Source organism: Chiloscyllium punctatum, chromosome 33 (assembly GCF_047496795.1).
Source record: "Chiloscyllium punctatum isolate Juve2018m chromosome 33, sChiPun1.3, whole genome shotgun sequence".
Classification (NCBI taxonomy): domain Eukaryota; kingdom Metazoa; phylum Chordata; class Chondrichthyes; order Orectolobiformes; family Hemiscylliidae; genus Chiloscyllium; species Chiloscyllium punctatum.
In genome coordinates this window covers 29,579,754-29,589,144 of record NC_092771.1, presented here as the reverse complement: position 1 = coordinate 29,589,144, position 9,391 = coordinate 29,579,754, and the positions used below count along the sequence as shown (strand labels likewise).

At 45.1% G+C, this 9,391-nt stretch overlaps 1 protein-coding gene across 5 annotated transcripts in view; it reads right to left on the bottom strand.

Annotated features, from left to right (window-relative positions):
- Positions 1–1,460: 1,460 nt before the first annotated feature.
- LOC140458521 (hydroxylysine kinase-like) overlaps positions 1,461–9,391 on the bottom strand; it is a 69,015-nt gene continuing 61,084 nt past the window's right edge. For 4 of the 5 annotated variants that reach the window (XM_072553260.1, XM_072553262.1, XM_072553263.1 and 1 more), the window contains 4 exons: positions 6,484–6,820; positions 6,141–6,280; positions 4,824–5,007; positions 1,461–4,324 (listed from right to left, as the gene is read on the bottom strand). In XM_072553260.1, coding sequence (XP_072409361.1) covers positions 3,855–4,324; positions 4,824–5,007; positions 6,141–6,280; positions 6,484–6,820 — 1,131 coding nt within the window. In that variant the 3' untranslated portion in view covers positions 1,461–3,854. The remainder of the gene's footprint in view (positions 4,325–4,823; positions 5,008–6,140; positions 6,281–6,483; positions 6,821–9,391) is intronic. The other variant, XM_072553265.1, reaches the window with a different exon arrangement.

Below are 9,391 nucleotides of genomic sequence, written 5' to 3'. Positions count from 1 at the left end.
TCTGGTTGCCACCCATTTCAACATCCCCTCCCACTCCCAGATGACATATCCATCCTGGGCCTCCTCCACTGGCAACGTAAGGCCACATGCAAACTGGAGGAAGAATACCTCATCTTCCAACTCAGAAGCTTCCATCCATATGGCCTTAACATTGAATTCACCAGCTTCCAATTCTCTCCACCTCATCCCAAGCCCAGCCCTCCCTCTCCAGCCAACCCCTTTCACCTGACCCTACCTGTCCATCTTCCTTACCACCCTTCCCACTGACCAATCACATCCACCCCCTTCCTGCATTCACCTATTGCCTTTCCCCCTGACCCACTTCGCCATTTATTTGGCAGCCCCTTTCCCCTCCCCAGTCCTGATGAAAGGTTCCAACCGGAAACATCGACTGTCCTTCTCCTCTGATGCTAAGCTTTTTCCAGTTCTGCTCTTTCTCCAGCAGCTGCAGTTCTCACTATCTTCAGGATACAGTCAACCAGCACCCAGAACTGGAGCGGGGTATCTTGGAATTTTCAATCTTTCTAAAGAACACTGCATAAATTTGCCACAGCCAAAACTTTCCCAATCCAGAAACCGGTGATTCAGACTCTGTGCTGATTTGATATTTTGCATAACCCTGTCCTAACAGCCCACATTGAATGAGAAATGATTTTAAAGAACCCCTTCATAATGGATTTTGTGCTGTTAGGCTAAAGATATTTCAAAGAAGCTCTGATGTGTTCCAAATTGAACTAAAGTACACAAACAGATTAATATGTGTCACAGATTCCCTCAGTCTCATCCACAAACCCTTTTAAAGACAACGGTGGAGACAAAACATGACTGATGAGGCCTCTCGAGATATAAAGAAATCAACAACAGGGATAAAACTTTCAAAGCAGAGTGAGGCTATTTAAAGGTGAAATCAGTAAGTATTTCTTCAAGCAAAGGGCAGTTGCTGTACAAAAGGCTGCAGCCACTGACCGTCAGTCGCAGGTTCCAAGATTGAGATGGATTGCTGGATAAGGGATTAAGGAATACAGAGTGAAGGCAGGACCTGCCATGGTTTTGGATCTTACAGGCTGATAAGGCAGAATGTTCCCACATTGCTAAATGCTGCCACCTCCTGATCACAACCAGCAGTTGTCGTGACAGATGTTGGTGTTTGAATGAAGGGCCAGGCATTTGCTGGTTACTCAGCAACTCTGTGCATTGGGTTAACAAGTCTAACCTTCTGCAGAAAAATGATACCATAAGAAAACGATGTGTGTAATGGTTACTATCTAACAGACCATGTAATATTTGGACAATAAATGGATAACTTCTGCTCCTTTTGTTACTCTATCTGACAGAAAATGACATTCCTGGTGGATGTAATAATATGTTTGTTAATCACAAATATCAGGAATTCATGTGTTATTGGGTTGAAGGGGAAGGTGTTAGAGCTTGAGTCCAGAAAACTTACATCAAAGGCCCAATGCTTCAGGGATTAAAGTCATGTGGCAGATGCCAGAATGAGATGATGGTAGAAATCTCAAAGGGCTGTGGGACTGGAGGGGCTCAAAGAATAGTATCCTCTGGGAGATTATTGTGTTTAATATCAGTATGAGATTGATGCTCTTCTCAGCTCTCAGATACCTCCCTCTATCTCCCCGTGGACCATAACCCTATCATGGATCATCAGGCCATTGCGCCCATTCCCATCACTAACCCCATTTCATCTGGTCATCTTTCCCACCCACTGCCTGTAAGCTCATAGTTTACCAATTTCACACAGCTCGCTTCCACCTCCTTCCCAAAATCCACAAACAGGACAGCCCAGGCAGACTCATTGTTTCTACCTGCTCCTACTTCACCGAACCCACCTCTTCTTCCCTCAACTCAATATATCCAGTCCATTCCCACTTATATCCACGATTTCTCTGACAGTTTTATGCCAGTTTCAGAATTTCCAGTTTGCGGGATCCAGCCACTTCTTTTTTACCACAGAGGTTCCAACCCCTTAGACATCCATCACCCATCAGGATGGTCTCAGGGCTCTCTGCTTCTTCCTAGAAAGAAGGTTTGAACCGTTCCCATCAACCACCAGCCTCCTCAACCTGGCGAACCCATCCTCACTTTCAACAACTTCTCTTTTAACTCCTCTCACTTTCTCACGTCAGAGGGGCAGCCCTGGGTACCTGCATGGGCCCCAGTGATGTCTGTCTCTTTGTGGGGTATGTGGAACATTCCTTGTTCCAGTCCTATTCTGGACCCCACCATAATTCTTTCTCCAGCACCTTGATGATATCACCTGTTGAGCTTCTCCAGCAATTGCTGTTGAATGGTGCTCCTCAGTTTGGCTGCTGTCTGCAAAATCAAATCCTGATCGAATACCTCTTCACCACAGAGCTGTCTGCTGATATACAATCTCAAGAAACTGGACTGGCTTCATCCCAGATACCGTATGGTGTAAAAATCTGTGCAGTTCAAGAACCTTTCACTTTGGATACATTGGGTCAAAGTTGCCTTGCAAATGGCATTGTAGAAACCCTGAAACCTGTTTGGAAAAACGTCAGTGTTTCAAGAAGACCGCTCACCACTCACCTTCTCCTAGCTTGACACGGTGGGCAATAAATGCTGGGCCAGCCAACAATATTCAATCACAGTAACAATGTTTTTTTTACAAAATATGCAGCAAACGTTTTATTAACCGGCACCTACGGGACCTGGAATGTACTGGTTGATAAAATATTCCGGTTGACTGCGGGGTTCACATAATCAACACACACGAAGTAATAGAAATGTAATGCATGGGGAGTACACTTCACTGTTACACTTACAACATACATCACTAAAACATTAATGCAACTTTGCATTAAATAAAATGTACAGCATCCTCACCTGACTGCTCTGAGATAATGATAATACAGTCAACTTCACAGGGTTTGAGGTACATGATTCTTGCCGGTTTATTGAGAGTGCTGGTTCATGGGCTTGGATGGTACTACATCCAGAAGCATCAACTCCCTCTACCCACTGATGCTCAGTAGCAGCAGTGTATACAATCCACAAGAAATTTACCAAAGATCCTCAGACAGCACCTTCCAAACTCATGACAGCGTCCATCGAGAAGGACAAGGGCAGCACATATATGGGAATACCATCTATACATTCCCCACCGATACACTTACCATCCTGACTTGGAAATATATAGCGCCATTCCTTCACTGTCACTGGGTCAAAATCCTGGAATTCAATTCACAATGGGATTGTGGGTCAACCCCACAGCAGGTGGACTGCAGCGGTTCAGGAAGGTAGCTCACCATCACCTTCTCAAGGGTAACGAGGGACGGTTAATTAATGCTGGCCCAGCCAGTGACACCCACGTCCCACAAATGAGTAAAACAAAACTAAAACATAAGGAACTGGTTAAAACAAAGTTTAGTATATCTTAATGATTAGGAGCTTAAAGCATTAATACAATTCCAGGTTCCAGCAGTCAGGGGCTGCCTCACAGCGCTGCCTCACAGCGCCAGGGACCTGGGTTCGATTCCTAGCTCGGGCAACTGACTGTGTGGAGCTTCCACATTCTCCTCGTGTTTGCGTGGGGTTCCTCTGGGTGCTCCGGTTTCCTCCCTCAATCCAAAGATGTGCAGGTCAAGTGAATTGGTGATGCTAAATTGCCCGTAGTGTTAGGTGCATTAGTCAGGGGTAAATGTAGGGTAGGGGATTGGGTCTGGCTGGGTTACTCTTTGGTGGGTTGGTATGGGCTGAAGGGCCTGTTTCCATACTGTAGGGAATCTAATCTAATCTCATAATCCTCTTCATCGAGATGTCCTTGTTCTCCTGGAAGCAAATGTGCCTGGGACTACACTGAAACAGGGTCTGCATCAAGTGCTTTGGAACTTGCCTGCCTCAAACCAAATCTTTCCCACTGCCTCTTTCCCCAGCGACCACAGTTGGTGAAGACACTTCCAGCCAGCTCTCCCAGTGCTCAGAAGGTACTCTGCATTTTCAGGGTAAAGCAGAGCATTGTATCTCCCCATAACCAGTGACTGACAAAACCTGCAAAGAACCAGCAGAAAAATGGCGTCTTGCTCCTCAGGGAGTAATGGGATCACACTCTCAAAGCCCGAGAGGACATGGCGCCCTGCACCAATGGGATCGTTACTCCCCAACATCAGATACATTATGGATATGGCCACATCAAAGACATAATAACCATAATTCATGTCACTGAAGTCCAGTAACCCAGAGACGTCCAGATCCTGCTGCAGCTCAGTTGGGTTGGAGTGGTTAGCTGAGGGGTGAACAGGCTGGACTAGAATGTTGGTGTGACTGAAGTCTCCGTGATTCAAGCCTGGGAAAGAAACAAACATTGCAATGTTTTATCATCCATCACTGACAAGAAGATTTCAATGACAATCTAACATCGCAGTCTATTAGTGATTTTGTTACACCGCACCTACTTGTTACGGTATCAGACTTGCTCAGTCACACAGTCACTGTCACATTCTCTAGGACCTGCCTCACTGTGAGCAATGCCACTGTAGGTCAGCTGTAAACGTATTGGAACTTTAACTCCTGAGATTGCAATGGGACACTGAGTCATAGGTCACAAAGCCCCTATGTTTTAGGGCAATGTAGGGAAGAAGAGGTGAATTTGTACATTTGTAGATTGACATGGATTCCACTCTGTTTAAATCGGTCAAGATTCCAGGTACATGGAACACCAATAACTGATATCTCCATAGAACCATTAACAGAGTAAAATATTTCAAGAACACTAATTCCAATGGTTTTATGCCAAAACCTGTTCATACCCTGTAGTTTTTGGACTAAGAGGGATAATCACTTACTTTGACGAAACTTGCAGAGATTTGGAATGATCTCTTCCTGGAATTGCTGAATAATTTGCTCTATAATTTGGCGATCCCTACCCTCTCCCACTGCATAAAGATACTTGTTCAGCAAGTGAATGTTTGAGAGTTTCCAGAGGAAATCCGGCCGCTTCAGACTCTTCCGGAGAGGATGCTGGAATTCCTGCCAATGAGAGAAATCTATTACTGCTCCCACCCAATACATCCAGCAAGCTGTCAGATCGTAATCCCAATCTGGGATCTCTCAACAACAAAAACCAGGAAAAGTTGTGAATGATGTATACCAGACCGATTTGTTTTGTGTATCTCAAATGGAGCACCAAGATGACCAGGATCCATTTCCAGGCTGTTTCCTGGTTTCTCCGTCTGGATTAAAACTCAAAGCTGTGTCTGTTCACATGCTCTTTAAAACACACTGCAATCCCAGCCCCTCCAAAAAGGGAGCTAGCTTTTCTGGAACAGCCATTTGATTAGTGCTGCTTTGAGTTGAATCTGCTCTGGTGAGATGTTGACTGGAGCCCGAGATAGCTCAGGGTGAGTGCAGCCTGGGAGGGTGGGCATCATTGAGGGGAAAGGGCAAGACTGGGAGTACATTATGGAGAAACTATGGGAATACTGAGAGAAGTTTCATGGGATTGGGCAAGAAAGAATGGGATGAGGTAAGAATGAGGGAGAAGGGAGAGCATGGAATGGGGATTTAACGAACCACAGTCGCTATAACGATATGAACGACCCTCCTGGTGTTTTATCGCATGTATCATTAATGAATGACAATCAGGAACTGGATCACATTGCCAATGTCTCCCAATGGGCCATTGTCTATTGGTGATTCTTTCTTCCTCTGTCATTCTCTGTATTGGAGGATAGTTTCAAGCAGTTTACATGAAGATCTTCTTATTGTCATGGTTCAGGATGTAATCACCAATCAGGGCCCTGAACTAGAAGGAAATGGTCCTTGTGTCAACTTTTTGGAAATTTACTGTCTTTTTTATAAAAACATTCCATAAATTTGTTGCAACTAAAACGTCCCCAGATGCAGAAGTAGGTCAGTCAGTCTCTCTGTGGATTTGATATTTCAAATAGACTATATCGAATGAAGAAAATCTTTAAAGAACCCTTTCATAATGGATTTTCTCCTGTTAGGCTAAAAATGTTTCAAAGCAGCTTTGCTCTGTTTCAAATGGAGGGAATATTGATCTAAACAACACCAACAGATTAATCTGTGTCACAGCTTCCCTCAGTCTCATTCACAATCCTTTACAAAGACAACAGTGGAGGCAAAACACCCCAACTTACTGCAAGCACCTCATTCATTCGTGCGAGGGTTTGACCAACTTTGTACAAGATCTGAGGCCCTATAGGCATTTCAGACAATGGAAGTCCAGGGAGATAGGTCAATAACCGGATCATGTGGGCCTTCGATTGTACTCCACAGTCTGTAAGAGATAAGAGCACAGCATTTTTGTTAACTAGTGTTGCGTGTCAGAAATTGAATGAAAGAGACTGATTTCTCATTAATTATATCATTGACAAGGACTTATTTGAAGTGCGTACACTTATGGAAAGGAAAATTTCAAACATTGGGTCTGTGACCTGGCCAATTGGAAGCTGAACCCAGCCACCAATAACTGATACTGACCAATCGTCTCCAACGACATAATCTTGCCATCAATGGTTGGGATTGGTATGGGTGAAGGAAATCCTTTTGCACTCAAAAACATCATGGCTCGTGTTTGTGCTTCAATTAAATCAGCATCTTCACTTTCACCAGCATTCATCACCTTGAGGGTGTAGCTCTGACTGTGATCTCTGGTCACCTGGTTCTCAGACACCAGGATGTGGAAGTTCTGGTCATCGTAACCGGGCATTGGTTGGACACTGGAGACCTTCAGACCGTACAACCGCTCGACCAACTCGACAGCCTGGGCCTCAGTCAGCGAGGGTTTGATGACAGCAGGTTTCTCTGAGGAAGACATCTGAGAAACATCAAAATAACAAAGCTGAATAAATAAGGGACAGTTTCACCAATGAATGTAACTGATTCTTAACTCAGTCATTCACAGTCGCTGCAACGTCATTGCGTCACACAGCACAGAAACAGACCCTTCGGTCCACGCCAACCATGTTTCCAAACTGAACTAGTCCTATCTGCCTGCACTTGGCCCATATCCCTCCAAATGTTTCCCATTCATGAACTTATGCAAATATCTTTCTCTGGTAGGTCATTTTACATATGAACCACTCTCTGTACAAAAACCTTACCCCTCAGGTCGTTTTTACATCTTCCTCCTCTCACCTTAAATATATGTCCCCAGGTTTTGAACTCCCCCACCCATGGGCAAAAGATCCTTGTTGGTCACCTTATCTATGCCCCTCATGATTTTATAAACCTCAATAAAGTTACCCCTCAACCTCCGACACTCCAGTGAAAGTAGTCCCAGTCTTTCAAGTTTATTTTTATATTTCAAACCCTCCATTCCTGGCAACATCCTGATAAATGTTTTCTGAACCTTCTCTTGTTTAATAATATCCTTTCTGTAGCCGGGTGATTAGGGCGACACACAGTGCTCCAGAAGAGGCCTCACCAATGTCCTGTACAGCCACAGCATGACATCCCAACTCCCGTACTCAAAGGTCTGAGCAATGAAGGCAATATGTGAAATACCTTCTTAATCAGCCTGTCTATCTGTGATACAAGTTTCAAAGAATCATGTCATATCCGTTCAGATGATGCCATCATTCAAAACAGCCTTGCTGACATGGCTTCCTCCTTCCAGAGCCATGGTTTCCTGCCCACTGTGATTGACAGGGCCTCTAAACGGATCTGACCTATCACATGTTTCTGCCCTCACCCTTTCCCATCGCTCTCAACAGCATGATTGGATCCCCCTTATCTCCACTTTTCCTCATCCCCCTCTTCCCACCAGCTTCCGCATTCAAAGGATTATTCTTTGCCATTTCAGACAACTCCAGCAGAACGCCACCATCAAACACATGTTCACCTCATTCCCACTGCCTGCTTTTCATGCGGTTGTTCCCTCTGGGACACCCTTGTCTGTTCCTTGACCACTGCACCACACCCCCCGACCCTCCCATGCACCTTCCCATATAACCACAGAAGTTGTGACACCTGCCCCTTCACCTCTTCCCTGCTCACCATCCAAGGGCCTAAACTGTCTTTCCAGGTGAAGTAGCACTTCCCCTGTACCTCCTCCAATCTTATGTAGTTTATTCGCTGCACCCAACGTAGCCTACTCTACTTTGGAGAAACCAAATACAGGCTGGTTGTCCATTTTGCAGAACATCTCTGGTCTGTGTGCAAGCATCACCCCAACCTTCCTGTAGCTGATCATTTCAACAAAGATTTCTGCTGACATGTCCACCTGTCTGTCCTTGGCTGCTGCAGTGTTCCAACAAATCTCAGCACAAACTGGAAGAACAACACCTCATCTTCAAATTGGCACTTTACAAACTTCTGGGCTCAATATGGAGTTCAACACCTTCAAATTCTGAACTCACTCCCATACATCCCCTTTCTTTTAGCTTGGCTTGTCACATTCTCTGTCTTCTCTCCTCGTCCCCACTCCAATGGGACTCTATTCTTTCCAGTCTGGCAGTTAGACACACCATTGTTCTGCTGTTCTCACATTCTGACCACTTAATCTGAACTATCAATGCCCTTTCTCCCCCAGCACTCCAACATCCCCCACCCACTATTGCATAAATGCTGACCCCTAGGAGTCATCTCGACTTGAAATATTACCTGCTTTTTCTCCGTGGATGCTGCCTGAGCTAATGTGATCACCAACATTTTTTGTTTTCAGTACAATCCCAGCATCTGTTTTCCATGGATCATAGAACAGCGATCATTACAGAGCAGTACAGGCCCTTCGACCCTCGATGTTGCACCGACCTGTGACACCAATCTGAAGCCTATCTTTCTCACACTATTCCTTTTTCAGCCATATGTTTTTTTTAGATTAGATTACTTACAGTGTGGTAACAGGCCCTTCAGCCCAACAAGTCCACACTGACCCGCCGAAACGCAACCCACCCAGACCCATTCCCCTACATTTACCACCGCACCTAACACTATGGGCAATTTAGCATGGCCAATTCATCTAACCTGCACATTTTTGGACTGTGGGAGGAAACCAGAGCACCTGGGGAAAACCCATGCAGACACGGGGAGAATGTGCAAACTCCACACAGTCTGTCACCTGAGGCGGGAATTGAACCCGGGTCTCTGGCACTGTGAGGCAGCAGTGCTAACCACTGTGCCACTGTGCCGCCCACAATGACCATTTAAAGTTGGTGAGTCTACTACTGTTAAGGGCAGCGAGTTCCACATCCCTACTACTTTCTGAGTAAACAAACTACCTCTGACATCTGTCTTGTATCTATCACCCCTCAATCTCAAGCTACGTCTTTTCGTGTTAGCCATTACCATCCGAGGAAAAAGGCTCTCACTGTCCCCCTGATCTAACCCTCTGATTATATTATATGTCTCAATTAAGTCACCTCTCAATCTTCTTCTCTCCAATGAA